The following is a 22,876-nucleotide window of genomic DNA, read 5'->3' as shown; positions in this document are numbered from 1 at the left end:
AAAAAAAAAAATAGAATAATTCAAGACAAATTTGGCCCATGGTTGCATATAATTCACAGATTTGTCTAGATAACAATATTCCACAGTATCTAAAAACACACCTAGTTCCAATGTCCCCAGTATTTTGCATTAATAGTCGTCGGGTTGCTTGGCTACGTTGAGCAACTGCACCAAATGGGATGTAATCCTGGTCTAAAATGATCTCCATTCCCTGGCAACTTCCACGTACCACAAACAGGGAACGCCGAATTCCAGTACTATCCATCATCACCTCTTCTATAAACGGGGGTATTCGACATGTAGGTGAGAACACCACCTCAACCATACAACGACCACCTGAGGGATTAAGTGTAATATCTCCAGATGGACTGACCCACAGTGCCTAAGAAAATTAAATTTTAATTACTGGTAAGTGGTAGTAAAGCCTAGTGTATATATGTAACATAGAAAAGCAAACAAGTGACATCAGACATATGTTAGGTCTTATATACTTCTTTAAACACTCTTAAGGTTTTCTTACTTATACCTTTGAATCTAGCAACATCTGCTGAGTGAGACACAGAAAAAAGCTCAGTGAGATACGACTCTTATTGACCACAGGAATGACCTTTGTCACGGTCTCTCCAACTTGCAGAGCTCCAAGGTTTATAGATTTATGATTTGGGTCCTCAACTTCAATCTAAACAAAAAAGGTTTTAGAAATGAATCTTAAAATTACTATTTATCAAGTTAGTCAAGTTTGCCTTTAAAGCATAAAATAACAACTTAATTTTAACTCAGAATAATGTATTCTAAAACAATATCTAAAACTAGCTGGTTTTAAATTCAAAATTAAAATTTCAAAATAAAAAATGAATGATTCTAAAAGAATGATCCCTCACCTTCATCTCAGCTCCTTGACCAAGAATTTCAACAATCTGTTGGGTAAATTTGTTGATCTGAAAAATTACTTTTTCATGATACTTGATGGGCTCTCTTGGGTGAAATGTTATGGGGACCTCTAACACTCCACTAGGCTGCAGAATTTCAGTCTGGCATGCCACTTCTAAATATGAGGTACTTGTGAATAAGCATTCAATTCTAAAGGGAAAGAAGGTGTTAAATAATAATTGTTTAATATATCATGCAATTTCATACCTACAGTCCTTTAGAAAAAATAAGAACCCAAATTAATTAATGTAGCTCATTTCCTAGCTAGATACTTAACTTAATCCAAACATTTAATAAAATGTTATACATCTGTGTTTTTATTGGCTCATACATAACTGTGATATTTTGAGAGCCCCCTGCTCACTTCGCTCGCCTGCTAAACATCACGTATGGGGAAGCGGATGAATAATTTAACAGATTGTTATTTTCATGGGAATTGTTACATATGCATAATAGACCTAACTATTTTACATTACAGTGAGTAATTAATCATAGAAAAAATAGTAAAACGTAATAAATTGAAAGAAAATTATGTTTCATGTTGCATTAGAGGTATTCATTGCGTTATATGTTTCCATTCTGTTTGGCTTTGAAATTAACAAGCAAATACTTTTTAAACTTACACTTTTACCGTAAAACCTCAGTAAAAACAATATTTGGAATTTACTTTTTATCAATATCACATTGAATTTTGAGTCCGTGTTTGGACTTACATTGTGACAACACAACATATAAGTGCCAGTGAGTGAATATTGTTTTTGTTTCTAATAAATATACCGACTTTTTCAAATGTTTGTCCCTGTGATTTGTTAATTTTTATAGCAAAATCTATTCTAACAGGAAACTATAAAAATTTAATACGAATGGCATATCAAGATCTCCTTTGCTGTCTAATGTTATCCGCGGAAGATGTACTACTTTACCTTACATTACTATTCTTGTTGCCTGTTAAAGAATTGTTTGACCAATTTTGAATACAACTAATCTTGCCCTATTGCATAGTCCATCACTCATACATAACAATCTGTCAACAGTAATTCGGCCGGTGGAAGACCAGATGGTGTTAACGGTTGTAGATATTCTACGGGATATTGTAAGTTGATGTTTTTATCTTCCGCAACATCACCACCAACTGTTTCAGCTTAGCCTATTGATACACATTTAACCAATTTGCCAACTTGATCATAAAAATTTATAAGAACTGAGAGTGCAGGAACTGTGTCTGACAAAAGCATTCACATGAATGAGAGGTGAGAGGACTGTGGGCGTGGGCCGTTAACCTGAAATGGTTGAGAGGAGGACGGGACTTGAAAAAGTCTCTTGGCATTGGTCTTGTCTCGTCCCAAGATCTTCTTTTATAATAGAGAGATACAAAACTTAATAGAATATAGCAAATGCAAACAAGAATACAGGACAAAAGTGTGACTTCCAAAGCACTGGTGCAGTGTAAAATTAATGGCATACCCACAATAGCGGAGGTAAAGGCCCCTCTCTGAAAAAAAGCATTTACAAAGAAACAATGATTAAATGTCGAAATGTTTGAGTTTCCACACATTTAACATTATTTTATGAACAATATTGTTAAACATAAAAGAGCCATTGTCTGAAGACTGAGGAAGTGTAGGTCTTTTAAGGCTATATTCAAACTGCAGCTAAAAGGTATAATGATTTTTGCCTAGTATTTGATTTTTTTTTTTTGATGGTTCAAATTAATTTTGCAAGTGATCCAAATCTAATATGAGTAAAGATGTCTATCCTTAATGTGACCCATGTGTGCAAAATGAATAAAACAATTTTGTCAAACAGATACTGGTTTCTGCTCTACTTTACATTGTTTCAGTGCAGAATGTCTTCGAATTAGTAAGATCATGATGGCAAGGAAAAGAACAGGAGATGAAAGACCAGAGCTGTTGGTTTGTGTGCATTTATTACTGCCAGTGTTCTGTACATAGAAACAAGTGGCCCAAAGGACTGGTGACAGCGTGATGGGAATGGTTTCGATGCAAAACAGTTGCTACAAGAGCAATGTAAATCCTTTCTGAAAAGTTTTGATTACGTATCTTTGTTTACTAATCAGACTACTCCAAAAATATCAGATCTGTGTCACAAATGAGTGAAAAATGGGACTGGAGTTGCAGTAGGAATGTAGCCTTTTATGTTTTCAAAAATCAAACGCAGTGTTGTATGTGGTGGCTAAGCAATGGTGCAGTTGGTGTCAACAACATGGTGTAGTCCACGAAAACGATTAAACAATGAAACAATAAAAATAGAAATAATTCCACAAATTAAATGGACAAAATCATGACACTTCAAAGTTGGACTTGTTCATAAATAAAAATCATAATAAAACCTGTAGTGGAAATATTAAAAAAAAAACAAAAAAAACAAAACAAAAGCAATACAAAACCAAAAAAAAAAAAAAACATGAAAAAAAGCAAATCCAGATATGTACTATTTGGATTCCGAGAAACCACTGACAATTTTGTCCCTAGAAAAACACTTCATGGATGTTCTATTGTATTTCATATTTGTCCGTCTCTCTTCTGGCTGACTTTTTGGAGTGGGCCTTTTAGAGGACACCCCGACTTTGCAGGGGATGCCGCTATGCCGCTTATCCAAAGATACAATATCTGAATGCCTACATGTAATTCAAATATTGAAACATCTAAAATGAAATAACACACGAATAAAACCATATTAGAAAAACCCAATGATAGATGATCAACCATGAGTTTAATCAGTTAACTTCAATTCAGAGTAACATGTTAATTACCTGGCCTCCTTGTCCCCTTTGTTGGTAATGCAGAGTTTCTGAGTTGATGGAACCATTCCAGCATAATAGATAAAATTCAGCCCAAAATCATGTTTGGTAAATGAAAAATGAATGCCAGGTGTTACAGCTGACCCTTCCAGCACACAGTTAAATGTAGGACCATTCAGAATCTAACAAAAACAGACAAGAGGAGGAGTAGAGAAAGGTATTTAATAAAAAAAGAAAAAATCCTGCTTCTTTGATACAGTTCTTTAGTATCACATCCATAACAATATGTACAAGGTTCAGCACAAGCGTGTAAGAAAGACCAGATTTGTCTCTCAAAAAGAAGTGTCTTACTGCTTAAAAGGGCCTCATGCTACTTTGCTCAAATGCCCTGTGTCGTGTTGATTTTCAGTGGATCAACTATGAATGTCAATATACCACTTACCAAATAGAGAAGACATGAATTTTTACCCTCATCAATTGTAAGGAAGCCAATACTTGAAGTGACAAAAAGCTCAGCACAAACTGAAAAAATTGTAAGTGACCAGCCGGGTGGCATGGATTTATATATTGGACCAGTTCAAACTAATAAGGCTCAAAGATTCTCTTTAAAGGGCCACTATGGTTTTGTAATAGACCACCGACCTGCCCTAACACCCAATAGAGGTTTTCTCCAAGTCCTGCCTTCAGATTAAGTCAATATGTACCAAGATTCAGGAAACTGGGTACTTTATTGTTTCCTAGCCCACTGCATCTATTCATTTTTATGACATGAGTGGAAATTTTTTTGGGTTGAAGCTTCTATATCACATTAGCAAGATTTGACAAGCTTTCTCATATGCCAATGATTTATCAACTTTATTTACTCAACACCTTGTCCGTCTCTGTCATACATTCTTTTCATCTGGAATGAACTCTGGATTGGAATCAGCTAGATGTTTTGTTGAGTAGTAACTCTTTCTAAGTACAACAGTGACAGTGGGCCATTAACATTTCAGCAAGGATTAGGTTCCTTGTACCTTGTACACTAATTCCAGAATATCTGATGTTCACTACACTATCATGTTGTCTTAAAATTTGCTATATAGCCTTTAGTTTTATCCATGCACATTTCTGGTAGCATAACTACCTATAAAACCTTAAATAACAATTGTCTGTCATATGATGCTGTTAGTTATGGGGATGTGCTGGTAGGCTTAATAAACTAGATACTCCATGTAAATCTACAAAACATCTGGTTCATTTTGTTATTACATTTTCTGTTATCGGCAATATGATATAAAAGAAGGAATTCTAATGCAGTTAGTGTTCTTTTCATCATCTTTATGAATGTTGTCTTACCTTAAGACATAATCCAGTACTTTTTATAACACAAAACTGCTTGGGACAGAAGGTCAGGGTTGACTGAATCTGAACTCCAGGAAGAACTTTATCCTTCAATGGATTTATCTTTAGGAATTGCAGTACGTCGTCAGGGCCACAGATCTCCCAAATGAAATCAAGGTTATATGTGCCAGTGTTGGATATGAGGAAGTGAAAGGCTGACTCCTCATTATATCCCACCTAAAACAGAATTAAGAATGTACTTGTCATATCTGTTTCTTAGAATTAGTTTGATTATCCATGGGTGCCTGGAGTATAAAAATCCATGTTTTACAAAGTTCATCCTCACTGACCGCATCATAAAATGAACTTCCACCAGCTCATCCCAAGATTGTTAAGCATAGAATATTAATGTCACCCAGTTGCATTAGAAATTGAAATAATTATTAAAGACCATAGCCATCCTTCTCACTCCTTCCTTCTAGCAAAACTTATAAGGCCATTGGTACTTGCACAAGTAGATTCCATGCCAGTTTATGTCCAAACACTATAAAGGTATTGAACAGCCAATCATAACAATAATGTGTGTGTGTGTGTTTATCATGTCACACAAAACACGAGCATCTGACAGGTCTGAGTTTGTTAAAACATAGAGGGCAGGTTTTTGATGCAACACTGTCACTACCAGTATATCTTTCTTTAAGAGTGGAATGATGTCACTTCCTGTTGGGACTGCAAAAGCTCCGCCCTTTCTCCTTCTTCCTCTACTTAAATTGTCCTCCAACAGGAAGTCACCATTCATTTGGATGTGGCTTCAGACCAGGAAAGATCAACTCTGTTATTAGAAGTCCGTAGGCTACAAGAGCATTCTGAACGTCCACCATGATGCATTTCTTTTCTAACTAATACTTATTTTTTGCATTACATTATCTTGGAGATTAAATGAGACATTCATTGGACCCCCAACCCTTCTTTTGGTTGTTTTCTGTTCATTCACTAGATTTATATATACTGTATGTTGCTGTTTATATACTCTTTTTTGTACGTGTTTGTTATTATATTATTGCTACTGTTCTGAGGAGACTTGCACATAAGAATTTCATTGTTCTATGGACCCTTTGTACTATGTACTTGAAATATAATCAAATAATAAACTACAATAAACTTCCTAAACATTCCTATCTAAGACATTTGAAAGGTAATTCCTTCAAGTTGGATGTATTTGAATGGTATGTTGTGAGCATTAAAAGTAAATGAACTGAACAAAAATCAGCCTGTTTCTTAAAGGCTGGTGCCAAATATATCTGTGATCAAATTTTATTGAAATCACATAAAGGTAGACAATAATCTAAATCTTCACAAAAAATAAAATAACCCTCCTCTTTGGCCTCCACTCTATAGGCTGGAACCAAGAACATAATCATATTCTCAGAAAGTTTGTTCTTACCTGGCCAAAGCAAATGTTGTTTTCCATATCTAGGCTAAGATCAGTTAAAATTCCTTCTGAATTTTCATACTGAACGCTGACATTCATATAATAAACTTCTGCCTTCACATGCAGTGTTAAAGGCTGAGTTTTTCTTTTTATGTTGCATTGCAAATTAAAATTCACTTTGCCTTCATGAGTTGGTTTAAAGGAGATTATCACTGGAAGACTGTGAAACAAGACAGCGATGAAAAGGAAAAGGGTGCAGATTAAAAACAGGGTAGTGTGTAGTGTTAGCTCATGAAAGTTCAGAGGAGAATGCTTTGACTTTTGAGGAACTCTACTATTATAAAATATATTTTAGGAAATGAACATCTAACAGTCAGACAAAGCATAAAATCAATTTAAAGTTAGTGGAGTTAAGTAATGAGCATGATAATTTATCAATAACAAATATTAACCCAAAAATAAGTCAAAGTCACTTGCAATGAAACTAAAACTTTTGCAGAATCAATTAGCTTATCTTTTTTCAAAAAAAGGTTTTAATATATAAGGAAAGACAAAGAAATCAAATTGCAATGTAGAAATGATGATCATTGTAGTAGGTAAAGTGCTAGACTTTAGACTTCATGTCTGTTTCTCCAATCTTTAATCTTTGTGACCCTCAACAAAATGAATTAATGCGTCTGTGTTCCAGCTATAAGAAGGATCTAAAATATTTATAATATATCCTGATTTTGTAAACTGCTTTAAGTTAAATAAATGACAAATGCATGGCTGCAATATCAAACATCATGCAAGGATAGCTGCTAATTGAGTCATGAAAGACTCGTTCAAAGTAACAAGAACACTGTTTTCATAATGTGATTGGATTTTCTGACATAAAACTCTGCAAATTTGTTTGGTACCTGCTCTGAGGATGTATACTTCCCTCCATTGGATGAACAATCAAGCTGTAAACAAAACCTTCAGAATGCAGAGAATCTTCTTGAAATGAGAAAAAAAAGCTTGTATCTTCATTGTTCACCAAGTAAACAGTCTGTTGAGCATGAAGACCTACAGAGAAAAAGTTTCATTGTTTAGTTTTGGTAATATTTGTAAATAATATCACAGCTATGGAAAATGTAGTTCTCTGTTTCTCATACTTTCTTTAGTTGGGGAATGTCAATTACCCAACCATCCATTTTCCAAACCCATTTTATCATGAGCAGGGCGCAGTAGGCAGGAGCTTATCCCAGCAAGCATATCACGAAAGAAGAAACCATCCCTGAACAGGAGATAGTAGGCCAGTGTAAGTGCAAGCTTAATTACTATGTGGCACTGATGTTAGCAAAAGTTATGACAGAGACATCTGAGTAATGTCTGTGAGATAAACAGAACATAAAAATACTACATTCTATAATAATTCTAGATTATTTCTTAGCTGATATTTTCCATTTATTTCAATAAATATAATGATTTTATGAAACTCCATGATTCACAACATGGAATCTATACAGCACAGTAAGTGCCTGGACATTGGAGAAATTTATTTGAAAACAGAAAAGTGAAAAACGTTTATGTGGAATTATGGGGATTAGTGAGCAGTTTAGTGAATGAGCACTCATTAGAACTTACATAGATAGATAGATAGATAGATAGATAGATAGATAGATAGATAGATAGATAGATAGATAGATAGATAGATAGATAGATAGATAGATAGATAGATAGATAGATAGATAGATAGATAGATAGATAGATAGCAAAATTACAAATAACGAAAACTTCTGACTTCGCTGTAACAGTCCCAGTGAGGCATTATGCAGACGTATTGCTGTTAGAATAAAGGAGCCATAGCAGTGTTTCTTGACACACTTCTACTAAATAATTTCTTGGCTAAAAGTCCTCAGTGTTAGTTTGTCAGAGAGAAGATATGTGGCACTGTTCATAATGTAATGCAGTTTTATTTTAATTCTCTCATTCGCTACTACCTCCAGGGAGTCCAGAGTGCATCCCATAACTGACTTTAGTGCAGGGGTGGGCAAAGTCAGTCCTGAAGGGCTGCAGGTTTTTGATCCAACCCAATTGCTTAATTAGAAAACAATTCTTGCCAATAATTAAATTTTATGGCTCATTAGTGCTTTAACTCTGCCGTGTCAGGTGATTTTTTTCTTTTCTAAGGATATCATCCAAATGATTTGAAGTCTAAAATGGAGGAGTAATTCTCAGTCCTTCACTTTTTTCTCTTCACTTTTCTTCCAAGTATTTAATTAAACCAAATAGTACATGATAAATACACACAGGTGTAAATGGTAACAAGCTAAATGGAGAACTGCTGCTTTGTTTAGTCATTTGCTAATTTTATTGATAATAAGGAGCGATTAAAAACAGAGAATACAGCTGTTTAAGACTAAAATAAGCAATAAGGGTTCAAAATCTTAATGAGTCAACTTGAGCAATAAGTGCTTCTTATTAGGCCATTAGGTTAGAACAAAAATGTGCAGGCACTGCGGCCCTCCAGGATCGATTTTGCCAACCCCCGTATTTACCTTAGAAATGTTCAGCTGAAGCAAATTGGTGTTACAAGAAAGGCCAAGTGTAGCTTCACCATTTCATTTGATGATGTAGTATTTCCCATGTTATATAATTAAAGTCAAGTCCTTATATCCATCCATCCATCCATTTTCCAACCCGCTGAATCCGAACACAGGGTCACGGGGGTCTGCTGGAGCCAATCCCAGCCAACACAGGGCACAAGGCAGGAACCAATCCCGGGCAGGGTGCCAACCCACCGCAGCAAGTCCTTATATGGGATTGTGAATTAAAAGCGAGGAACTTATTAATTTAGCCTAGTTCATAACAGCCTCAATAAGGAGACAGCACTTTACAGGTAGCAATACTGACTTTAATTTCTTATCTATAGCTATTTAACATTTTTTTCCATGTGGTTGTTCTGCTACAATTCTATGCACTGCTCTCATGCAGTAATGGACTATCAAATATCCAGTGACACTTACCTACTGCAAGAGACTTGTAGTTCAGGTGAGATCTATCCAGAGACACGACTGGTTCCCTTGCCTTACCCACCAGAAGGAAAGGTAATGTGATGTTTTGTTCATGGATTACAAAGCTCCAGAATGACTCGGTAATTTCAAGGTTTTGAGGCAGAAACTCAAACGTAATCTATTATAAGATTTTAAAAAAACAATAATACATATAAGAGAGTTGTATAGCCATTTCATTTTTAACAACAACTGTACATTAAATATATACCATGTATAGGGCCAGCATGAAGGAAAATCTGTTTTGTGATATTCTGGGGAGTGCTATGATATTTCAGTTGAAACTGAGCTACTAAAGTGATACTTTACTTTCACTATCAATCCCAATAAACAGTAAAGTTACAATGAATATTCACTACTAAAATTTAGTATAATAAAAGGCAGTATTGTTGGATCTTTGACTTCATCTAACATTCACCTACTGTAACAGATAATTAATACACTAAAACTGAGAAATTATAACAAACAGCAAATATAAAAATATAAACCATCAATTTTCTGATGATAGAAGCAATATAACATTTACGAACATTTTAGTTCTTTAATAATAATTCAATTAAAACTTAAGTCTTTAAACCCGACTCAAAGAATCTTAATACCTTGCAGGTCCACATTAACCTAAAATGCCATCCATCCATCCATCCATTTTCCAACCCGCTGAATCCGAACACAGGGTCCCTGCCTTGTGCCCTGTGTTGGTTGGGATTGGCTCCAGCGGACCCCCATGACCCTAAAATGCCTCCTCCCTCAAATGTCACCTTACTATACCCTTTTCAGGTGAATCTACAAAGGACAACAACTTCCAACTTCCCTTTATTAACAACTTATTATAACCCAAGCAGACTAAAACTACATTTTCTGCATGCTGATTATTTTGTTTACCAGCAGAAAAGTAAAGTTCTTAACAACCTCTCTCTTCCACCCAAAATACAAAGCCATACCATTACCTAAGATGGACTGGTGGCACTTTATTAATTAATTTGTAAAGGGGTCATAGATGATGCCATATCTTTTGGACATCATACCAGCCTGGCATATTCTGGATAATAAAAAGTGTTATACCAGAGCCCTGTTTATAGACTACAGCTCAACATTTAACATTGTTGTACCAGCAATGCTGACAACCAAAATCCCCTATTTAGGACTTTTGGCCAACCCTCTGCACCTTGATTTAAGTCTTTCTAACCAGCAGACCTCAGCATGTGCAGAATGGTGGCATCACTTGCTCCAAGCTGACTCTCAATACAAGCACTTCACAGATAAGCGTGCTGCAGTTCCTTCTGTACTCCTTGATTACCTATAAACTTTGTGGTCAAGTACAGCTCCAACTCCGACATTAAATCTGTTGATGACACCACTTGATCACCAGCAATGATGAGATAGCTTACAGATAAGAAGTTAACAGTCCCAGTTAATGTCAGCAAAACCAGCAAGCACAGACCTTAGGAAGCAGAAAGCTGTCCACACTGACATCTACAGTGGAGAGGATGCCATGGGGAGTGTGAACAGTTTTAAATTTCTTGGGGTGACTGTTACTGATTGTTATGTGGGCACAACACACTCCGGCTCTTGTCATAAAGGAGGCTTATCAGTACCTCTACTTTATCACATGTCCACAAAATGCTTGAATTTTTGTATTTGTTCTCATTAACGTCTACAGGTACATAGGAGAGTCTATTCTCACTGGCAGTGTCCCATCTTGGTACAGTACCTAATAAGCTCAAGACCATAGAGTACTACCAAGGGAGGTGAAAGTGGCACAGAATATTACTGGCACCCTGCAGCCTTCTGTTCAGGACATATTCAACAACTGCTGCAAAAAGTATAATTAAAAGCCCAAGTCACCATGCAGTCACTTTTCTCACTCCTTCATTATGGTAAATGCTGGTTTGTCTGCTCCAATGTGTCTGATGTGTGACTTTTCATTTTATAGCTGGACAACACATAGAGGAATAGTTCTGTGGTGACACGATGTGCTTACATATTCAATGTGCTATCTGTAAATTGCAAAACTGCATTATGTAATATGATATTTATATCAGGCTTTATGTTAGTATGTATCAGAATTTTGTTAAATACCTTTTCTTTGGCATGTTTTTGAATCCCTGACGAACACTTTCCCACCCAACCCCTGGTGGCTCCACTGCTGGTATAGGGCCATTGGCACTCATAGGAATAGAATAAGGGATAGTTTCTGTCCAAGAAGCATTAGATTACTGAACAGCCACTATAATAATAAGTTACTATAACAACAAATATTGCAAACTCTATATTTTAAATTTAAGGTACTCTGCTTACAGTATATGTATATGTACAGTATGTGCATGTGTGTATGTACAGTATATATTATATACATTTGCTGAAATAACAAACCTCTGTTTTCTTCTGAGAATTCACAGTGCCCTTCTCTGCAAGACATTTGAAAGCAGGTTGCACCTTCAAATCATCCTGGTCATCGCACCTCCACTGAAAGGTGTAGGGTGCGCTGGTGGGGTTCATTATAGTGAATGTCCTGTTAGAAATTAACATGATGAAAAATATTTACACAGGTCTTAAACACCCAATATAATTTAAATTAAATTAAGAGTTAACTAGCATAATTGTAGTTAAATTATGATTGAACTAACATAAATGTAATTAAATTAAAATTTAACTAACATTCACCCTTAATATTTTCTTCTCACAACAAGCGTGTCAGAGCATTGTTTAGAACTGAGGAAATTTTTCCTTGCACAGCAGCAACCACTGCTAAGTTTTTTATGCAGTTTATTATTATTTCATGGCCAAGCTCACCCAGACTGATTCAGTGAGAAGCTGCAGAATAAACTAATGTGAGTAATATGAAAGTAAAATTTCAAAGTACTCTTAAGAGATTTTCTGGGTTTTCAAACATTAGAATTTCTAACTGCAATGCTTCTTATTTAATTGACATGCATGAATAGGCATCATATAATTCATGTACTGACAATTATTTAAATCCTACTGAGTAATAAAGACCTGAGAGATATTCAAGAAAGACAGACTCACATGATTCACAGGAAAGACATTGTACTCTTCACTAAGAATTGTTCAGTTTAGTTGCAGCTTTACAGACACATCCTAACGCTATTCCATCCATTTACTAACAGTTTTTCTATTACAAAGTCACAGAGAGCTCAAGGCTAAACCCAACTGCATGATGCACAAGATCTTCACAAGTGGTAGATGCTTAAAAATATCTTAATCAAAATTACAGACAAAGCAAATATATGCACTCAATTGCATTCTTTGAAAGCTTAAGTTTTCGTAACTAGGTTCAAATTATGAAGAAAAAAAAACTTTTTACAAAGAGCATCCTAAAATGCTCCCATTAAATTTTAGAGTACTGCACAAATCAAAGATATGTAGGCATACAACAACATCCTGCAATCTTGTGAGAAATAGATTATTCAAGATTTCTGAAACTGTATGGCTCCAAGGGCAGAACCACTAACAATTCTGCAATACAAGCATACTTCATAAGCATTAGCATACTTGATTATTATTTTGAAAACTACAATACGTGCAGAATCCGAAAAAACAAATAACATTCTTTTTTATACTTTGTGTATCCCTGCTCAGTGTATAATGCTTTTAAAATTACTATTACACATTAAAATGAATAAGCCAAACTTTAGATTTTGTGTTATTTTTGAACACTTTGTTGACTTTTTTGTAATTGAATTTTTCTTATTCGAACAGCAGCACTTGAAAACATCATACAGGTAAGTGTGAGATTAAACAGAAACACTACTTTTTTTTTTTTTTTTTTTACAAAAATGATTTTAAGCATTATCTTTAAAATTCTTAAAATGAAGAAAGACATTTAGAAAAAAATAGTGACTAAACTATACAGAGAAAATTTTCACAGGCACAGAAATTTCAGATTGTAACAATTAAAAAGATACCTGGAGACAGTTCTTTTTATTCCAACTGAAAAGAACTCAATAACCCTGGTGTTTGCATCAAGTGTAGCTCTGGGGGGAGCCCCACGAGGGCCTTTCATGTCAGGATTTCTCCTGTTGCTGCGGATGTAGTCAGAATCTTCTAAATCAAAATGACAGTTGGGGAGAAGGCTTCGCCCCTTTACAGTCATGGCAGGCCCTTGGGTATTTTTCAGGTTGGGAATACTACAGAAACAATATAACAGGTTGCTTACAAGTTTCTTTAGTCTGTGACATGACAAAATCAATCAGCTATACAGGTATTTTTTATTATTCATTTTACCTGCAACTAATTTCCCCTTCAAATTCACCCAGTTCCAATGGGGAGAACTTAATTACAAAGACCTGCTGTTCCTCTGGGTCTATGACTCCAGCAATTGGCTCGATGTTGAAAGGTGGCAGTTCAGACTCCGCAGACATCATTGTTGAGACACTTTCTAATGTGCTTGTGGGGTGGCTTAGTGAACGACTTCCAGTTCTGCTTCCAGTAAAAGAGGCACCTATAAGAAGACAGCAAGCAAGAGTAGAATACATGTAAAATAGTGAAATTACAAATAATGTATTATAATTTGACTCAGCTGTAAATCACTTAAAATTACAACCTGTATCAACGGACTTCAACACTAATGTATGGTAAGAAGGTATCAATATTATGCATAAAAATGCTAAGTAAATCAATCAATAATTCAAACAATGTATGCTAGACACTGCTGCAGGAACCTATAAAAAAGGCATGATAAGAGAGTGCTACAGGATTATCCATAAGGTCCACACACATTCAGTGAAAGCCTGCAGCATTGGTGCCTCATGGTGCTAGGACCAGAGGTAAATTCCTGCTTGTTTACAAAGCTTGCTTTAATTGTATATGTAATGTATATTTTACAATTAGTAGGCATGGTGCTGAATAAACACAGGTAGGTAACAAGGCAGGTAGGTATTTAGGTTTCAGAAAGCAAACTTTAAGGAACATTCCTTTACTAACGGACATGTCTAAAACAGAGAAAACATATTAACTCTGCGGATGGGTAGATTGCTATAAGGAATATAATGGTTTTTCTTTTCAGTTTGCATTGATCTCAGTGCTTAAAAATTGATAAGTACATTAAAAAACGGTTATGATACATACAAAAACTCAATCACAAACTGGGATGCTAAAATAAGATTTTTAAAAACTTGGCTACACTAATATCTACATACATTGAATATATCTCTATATATAATCTTCATTTGGATCTTGATCTTTGTTTGTCCGCGAATGAATTAGAAGAAGAAGCACTAGATGGCAGTAGAGAGACAGCTAAAACATAGGCATTGCATTAAGAATCTCCTCCAGGCTTATACTACTGAAGACTGTAGTACTCCAGTCACACCTCAAAACACAGACATTCAAACTAAACAAATTGTTGTGCTTTAAATTAACTAATCTTTATATATAATCTTCATTTGGATCTTGATCTTTGTTTGTCCGCGAATTCCACGCATGCGTAGACTACCTTCCAGTTTAGTACGTTGTTGTTACTCACGGATGTCAACAATGTGCTGGAATAACGACAGGGGTGGTGGACAGTGTTACGCTGGTTAGCTCCTGAGGCCTACACTGTTTATTTCAATGATATGCATCACCTGATGTTATTCACATTTTTTGATAGAGATTAACTGAACAAATCAGTTAATAAACTCACAAAGAGCATAAACAAAGTAGTAGTATACATTTGGAGGACAGGAAAAGGGACATGTTAAATGCTGCACTCAAAGAAGAAATTAAATATAGGGTTAATACAGATTTATTAAAAATTCAGATGTATACCATATACATTTCAGTTTTTGGTCCACAATATTAAAAGTAATTTGTACACCTACATTCAAACATTCATTGCCAGTTGAGAGTCAGCAGGCAATGTAAACTCAAATAATTTCTGAAAAGATTTATACATCTGTATAGGTGATACAGTATATTTGGAGTATTACTATATACACGTAAGTGAAGCATGTGTTTTTTCATTTATTTTTTTACCTTCAGCGGAGTCAGTGTGCCTGTCATTCAAGATAATAGTCCTTCCATTGGCTTCCATTGTTGTTTGCCAGGAATACTGAAGCTGAACACAGCCAGTATTAGATATAGATAACCTTCAAGTGAGACACCAGGAGGAAGATTAAGCATACAACTTAATAAAATCCCAATTATTCATAAACTAACACTGTTATTCTATAGCACATTTTCAATTTTATATAAAGGATGTAGCTCAAAGTGTATTACAACATGACAAATAGGTAGTTACATGCAAAGAAAAAGTAATTAAATGCAGATAAGAATAATAATAAATAAACAGTGGCCAAACAATAGATAAATAATGTAGACATACATAAGAAAGCTATATATTTAAAAAAATCAAGTCCTTCAAATACAGAATAAAGAATTTTTTGTATTTTTCAACTTTCTAAACAACAATTCGATGATAAGGGCAGGTGGACAGAAAAAAGAAAAAAAAATCTGCAGGGGTTCCAGGCCAAAAGATCGCCCAGCTCCCACTGGGCATTCTGCCCAACATAAATGTTACTAAGTAGTTCTTTATTGGTTCTTTTAAGGCTTCATCATAGAGAATTCAACTCAGTGGATTTTGTTCCAAGTTTTCACTCAAACATCACAGCTGGCTACAAAGGGTGATGCATCAGTTTGTATTTTGGAATGATCAATTTAGGGAACATCTCTCAACTATTTAATTTTTCAAGCAACATTTTTGCACAAAACACACACTGCCACGTTCACTTTTAAAAGCACAGTATATATTAACATAAAATGAAGATTCCAATTTCTAGAAAGACAAGAGAAGCTCAAAGGATTCTTGTAAAAAGGACTAAATTGAATTGTAGCTTTTAAAGGGTCCTCCTTTATATTTATATTTCTCTCTATTATAATAAAAAATGTGACTTTCTCAGACAGACACTTTCATGTTCCACGAGACTTTGTGCCAAGAGATTTAACCACGCCCAGGGCATGAAATAAAGGACAAAGAGTAGAACATTGTAAAGAATTCAAAAACGTTGGCGTGATACACATGCAGAGCAGGTTAGAAATAATGGAAGTACAATAATTAAAAAGTCTCAAAAAAATGATAGTAAAGATCACATTAGCGCAAACAAATGGAAATTATTACTTGGTGAAATAACGTAGCAGCGAAAAAGAGATTGAATATATTGTTCGGATTTAAACTGTAAGTCGGAGACTTACATCGTCTAATTCCTGTTGCTATCAGGGAAAAGTAGTGCTTCTTCCCAATGATGAGGCGTATCCACGAGAATTAAAAGATTTGTTTTTTGTTGAAAGTGAAATCCACATACATGAGCGGCAGAGATGCGAAGTTGCTGGTATGTAGCGCAGGCAGAGGGGGTTGGCGAGCGAAGCGAGCAGGAGGCGAAGCCCCCTAATTCTCTGGAAAACAATCTGAAGGAGGAATGAAAGCTTTACATTCTCTTACATGCTAACTCGCTCACAAGTCCAATCACACCCACAGCTATCCTGCTTATGCAAAAGGACCTTTTAAAACTACTGAGATCTACTAAAAATGTGAAATATACTTTACTTTTTGAGATTTACTTTTTCTGAAGCATTACTAGTAACATTTTGTCATACTTAGCTTTGGAAATTGTGCTCACATGAAAAGGAACCTTATTAAATAATGCTTAAACTTTAATATTACTCTGGATTCTTTGTGCAGTGTTTTTGAGAGTTCCTACAAGAAAATGTGTTGGTTTTACTACAGACATTAATTTCTTGATAATCACTTTCACTATAAAGTGATTATCAATTCTTTTTCTAAATTTGGTCAACACTGTTATGATTTCCTGGCTGAGTTGTATCCTAGGGTTAGTTTATAGCTATTCAGCATAGTAATTAACCGTTTACTGGAAGCACAGTGGTACACTGGATCAGTGAGGCGGCAGTGCTCCACAGTGTTCTGGACTTTTCTCAGGTGCTTCAGTTTTAATGTACACCCCAAAATGATAAAATTAAACTGACTTCCTATCTATATATGTGTGAAGGAGGGCCCTGCAAAGAACTGGTGTCCTTCCAGTGTGTGTGAGACAAACGTCCAGTTCCTGGGGTTATGATGCTGCAGATGTATCTACTGTGCCAAAATAAACATCCCCCTTTTGATAATGCCTAAAATAAAAGTAGGGTGAATAAAATAAGGTGTATAAAAAGTAGGGTGAAAAGTGACATATAGTGATTTACAGGAAAATTACTCTTGATTAATTACACTTTGATTTGTTTTCCATATATTTGATACTAATGTGAGATTAAACTACAGGAATCCCCAGTCAAACTTACTTGTGCATTTATAGTTTAAGTGATTAATGACATAAAATTTGGGTTTGAGTGTTCAGGTTCTCATAATACAGCCAACAATATTTCTTTTTTAAAAAACATTAGTTGTAATGAAAACTGCACTTGAGAAACTTACTCAAAGACCCTAGTCTGGAACAGAAGGGTGTCCTTAAAGTGAATTGTTTCTGACTTGCAGCTGAACTGCGCATAATCACAGACGGCACTTACTCGCAACTCAAGCTCACGGGTCGTATTTTCTAGTACAGTATGTGCTGGTTCTGAGTCAGTCTCAATCACCTAAAGAAAAGAAAGATTTCAAACACCTTAGACTTTAACTACAACAGCAAACATCGGGACAGACTAATATTATGTTTGACTGCTGAGTAACAGGACATAGCAAAGCACTGGTAAACTTTTCTGCTGCACAGCCACTGGGACCCGCGTCTTGGGCTTTATTCTGTTTGAAGTTTATGATTTTACTTTGGGGAATATGTTTTGTAATCAAGTTAACTAGTGTCATTAAACTGCGTCAGTCTGAATCTGTGTGCTGGTGCTAGAATAAGCCCTGGGGTGAAAAGATTTCCTAAGCATGACTGGCTTGTGCCTTGGGTGCATTGCTAATGGGGAAAGAAAAAAAAACTTCAGATAAAAAAATACAGAAAATAATACAGTATATTGGATAGCATAGGGAAACACTGCTTTGTTTGAGATATATTAGTGAGAAGTGTTCATTAATATGAGTTATTAATTTGTACATCCCTTTAAGACATTCTAGTGTCGTACCACTTTTAGGTTTTAGCGTTGTTGCCTCATGCTTCCAGAAAATGATTCATACTAAACAGGAAATAAGTCGATTAAAAAAAATGCAAAGATGAACATAATGTGCTTAGTAGCATTTCTTGATTTTTATATAAGGGGTAACGGGCGGCCAGGTCCCATGCCCACCCAGGACGCCCCTGCTGCATATGTTCCGGGGGAGCAGCCGTGGGCTCCTCAGTACCTCCCCCGGGACGCCTGGTGGCAGCCTCCCTGGGTGATGTTGGTGCCTCTCCACAACCCTGTGGGGATCTGGGGTGGCCGCCAGGGGGTGCTGCGTGGATCCCGGAGCCATTATGGACACCTCTACAACCCCGCCTGGAAGTGCAATTAGCCACAGGTGATCAAGCACCTGGAGCACTTCCGGGTGGGCTATAAAATGGGCCACCATCCACCACTCAGGAGCCAGAATCGGGAGGTAGAGGACGAGGTTGCCTGGGAGGAGTGGTGGTGCTAGAGGAAGAGTGTTGTTTGTATTGTATGTAAGTGCTTTGGAACTGTGTTGGGCCTGTGGGACACGGGGAAGGCGTGCCCCACGGCTGAAGAGAAAAATAAAAAGCCTGTGTGTTTTTACACGTGCCTCTGCGGCAGTCTGTGCCGGGTCGGGCGCTATATAGCGCCTTATTACAAAGGAAAAACAATGTTTTTGTTAAAATGAAATCATACTACTGCTTTCCACCATCACACCAAAAATATACCTTCTTCTTGGTAGTCCGCTGAATTTCTGACTCTCTTGTAGCATCCAGCCATTTAACAGTTCGCATCCGTGTGTCCCAATCAGGAACTTGATCCACTGGCTGCTGAAATACTATTTTTGTGACCTTGCACTTGACTATTTGTGCACTTAATGTTATTGGTTGATCAGAATGGAATGTTATTGTCACATTCTTTGTGCATCCAGCATGAACATGTCCAATCTGAAAACAAAACAAAAAATATTTGACTAGTTTTTACTTTACAATCCAAAATATTACCAGTGAAAAAAGGCAGTTCAGAACAATAGTAAAAATAAGCAAATTGCTAGGTCATAAAACTGACAATGTTATATGACAATAGTATATAATTACTTCTAGTTCCTTATATAGTTGGGATTAATAAAGTATCTATCTATCTATCTATCTATCTATCTATCTATCTATCTATCTATCTATCTATCTATCTATAGATATGTACAGTCAGACATTCGGAAGTGTAAAAAAACAGCATTTAAGCATCAAATATAAGATGCTAACATTTTTTAGTGCATTGCATATCAATAGATGAATACAGAAGAAAGAAATACCTGAGGAAAGAACTTGAGCTGGGGTATATCTGACAGCCATTCAAAACGCATTGAATCTGCATTACTGCGATTGGTCATTGTGAATGTCTCCTGGTAAGGCTTACCTACGTGGCAGTCCCCATAATAAATGTGATCAGAACGATTAGCTGAAAAAGAAAAAAGACTTTGTCATTATACCACATCACAGCCCATGCAATTAATGAAACTGATGCAAATGAAGAACTTTGACTAAACATGACACACATGAAAAACAGTGAAAGCTCTGAATTAGGCAATGTCTACCTCTAGAAAAGACTGGTTAAATCAATACAAATTTTATCATAAAATTAATTTATATTCCACAAGATGTCCCAAAAGAAGCACATTTTAGGGTAAAAAAGATCAACATTCTTTAGAACGGATAGGCAATAGCTGCAATTTTGATATAAATTATATTAAAAATAATGGTTACTTTTTAACTATTCTGATCAAGTTTTCAATTTTCTGGCATATCAGAGGATTTTGGTTTCTAAAATCCCATACCATTTTGGGTGCTATGACAAAAAATACCTATCAGGTACAAATGAGCTCAAGGAGCTCACCCTAAATGACACAAAATATATATGGTTCAGTAACTACTTACAGTATGTCTGGATACTTGCTGATTACATTTTTAAAATAGACAAAGCCTTAGAACAGCTTAATAATAATAACAGTTAAGCACTCCTTTTTATTATAAAACTCATGAAAATGCTACATAGTGACAATGATAGCAAGCAATCACTTCTCCAAAATCAATTAATTAAAATAGGGTATTTAACTTTGTTCTCTGTTCCAACTTTAGTTGTTTGCTTAATTTATGCTTCTGTGTAGTTTGTACAGGTCAGGTCAGGTGAGGTTGGGGAGCATGCACTGATACAGCGTGTTGCCACATTCACCACATGAAAAAACAGCTCGAGATCCTGTTTGGCAACCTCCCCCGAGGCAGACACACAGTCCAGTCCCACCCTCCGGAAATGACCATCTATCTGTCGCAGCCAGGAGTTATGTGGGCGTCCCCTTGGCCTGGTCTGGCATCTCGAGTCCTTAACAATGTGAACCACACCCTCAGGGAATCATGCCATGTGGTCGTAGTGCCGTAACTGACACTCCGGAATCCATGAGCAACTGCTTGTTCAACAAAAAGTCAAACCAGCAGTGCACAAGGATTCTCCGGAGAGAAACAGTACCAAACAAATCCAGTCTTCATCTCAGGTCATTGGATAGTGTTCATGTCTTGCAACCATATAGCAAAACAAAGACTTGAACCTTCATCCTTTTTCAGAGATATTGGAAGCACCACACACATCTCTCCAGTGACATCGTGACTCTCCATGCTCTCCCAATCCGTTTACTGACTTCACAGAAAGTAACATGAATGTCGCTTCTGAGGTAAATAAACCTGTTGACAAGGTCGACATTCTCTCCGCAAACAGACATACTGATAATGGCTGTGCCCAAGAGGTCATTAAAGGCCTGGATCTTGGTTTTAATCCAGCATACTCGCAAGCCCAGACACTCAGATTCCTCGCTCTGTCTCTCGAGCGCCCCGATCAGAGCTTCCATTGACTCCGTGAAGATCACAGCATCGTCAACAAAGTCAAGATCAGTGAATCTTTCTTCACCAACAGATGTCTGACAGCTGCTGGACCCCACAACTCTGGCCAACACCTAGTCCATGCAAGCACTGAACAGAGTAGGAGCAGAACACACACCCAACAAACTCCAGAATCAACTAGGAAAAACACAGAGGTTCTGCATCCACTCTGCACAGCACTCACAGTTCCAGTGTACAGGCCGGCCATGATACACTGCATCTTTGGGAGGAATTCTGAGAAAAGTATTAGAGTGTCCCACAGGGCAGATCAATTAACTGAGCTGAACACTTTACGAAAATCGACAAATGCTGCAAAGAAAGTCTGTTGATATATGCAGCTGCGCTCAATGAGAACCTTAAATGTGATTGATGGTAGGCTGCTCCGGTCACTGGTATGTGAGCAAGTGATCACGTATCTAATTGAGGATGACACTAACAAGGACCTTTTTTGACACTGAGAGCAGTGTAGCAATCCAGGCAGTCACCCTTCCCTGTGTGCTGTGACTCCTCTTGATGATAACCAGGGTGCCCTGCGAGATGAAATACCTCCTGGAAACACCGGCAACACCAATACCACCCTCAGTAACCTTTAGGGTCTTGACACAAAAGGTCTCCCACATTAGGATCATCAGTCACACCTAAGTCTGCAAGTTCCTAACACAAACTGCATGCATACTCATTAGAAACAGCCTGATCTTGGATTGTGGCCAGGTCTAGCTTCATTCTCTTAGTAGGTGGTAGCCTACTGGACCTAAGCTGGACCTTCAGAGTAGCAACAACAAATCTGTGGTCAGAATTCACAACCTGGGCACTTTTGTAGACCCTGCAGTTTTGCAGGAGCCTCCAGCGATCTCCTTCACCACACCACCAGTATTGGAGTACCAAGTCAAAACGATGCAGCTCAGGGAACCAGGATCCAGTGATCTGCAGCCCCTGGCCTTTTGCAAAGTCAAGGAGCATGGAGCCACTTTCACCATGATCGCCAGACCCATGGAGATTGACACAATCATCATAGCCAACCCTGTCAGCGCCAGTGGTTGCACTGAAGTCACCCATGACCAGAGGATTGGCACCCATCAGCCAACAAGCGAAGCTGCAAATAAAAGTTCTCCCTCACTGAGACATCACGTACCACAGTTAGAGCACACACTGAGAGAAAAGGCAAGGCACCTAGAGAGTGTCTTAATCTGAGTTTCATAAAATGCTCATTGAAAGGAGTGACATCAGACACCACTGGAAGGAGCTAATCAGCCACAGCAACAGCTACTCCTCGAGTACTCCACGCACCTGCCCAGATGGGCTGCCTCAAATTGGGACCAGAGTGCTACTATGCAGCCGGTGATGCCTCAGCACCACACCAGCTGTGATCCCCAACATTCATGACCACTTGAGG

General features: G+C 36.9%; 1 protein-coding gene across 1 annotated transcript in view; it reads right to left on the bottom strand.

Moving 5' to 3' along the window:
* Nucleotides 1–22,876, bottom strand: part of hydin (HYDIN axonemal central pair apparatus protein) — a 365,478-nt gene that overhangs the window by 17,674 nt on the left and 324,928 nt on the right. Inside the window, exons 53-54 of the mRNA XM_051931627.1 lie at nt 527–607; nt 102–382 (exon numbers count right to left, since the gene is read on the bottom strand). Of these exons, the coding sequence (XP_051787587.1) occupies nt 102–382; nt 527–607 (362 nt within the window). The remainder of the gene's footprint in view (nt 1–101; nt 383–526; nt 608–22,876) is intronic.

Source organism: Erpetoichthys calabaricus, chromosome 9, assembly GCF_900747795.2.
Source record: "Erpetoichthys calabaricus chromosome 9, fErpCal1.3, whole genome shotgun sequence".
Taxonomy (NCBI): domain Eukaryota; kingdom Metazoa; phylum Chordata; class Cladistia; order Polypteriformes; family Polypteridae; genus Erpetoichthys; species Erpetoichthys calabaricus.
Note: the sequence above shows the minus strand (reverse complement) of the source record. Positions and strands in the feature narration are given on the sequence as shown.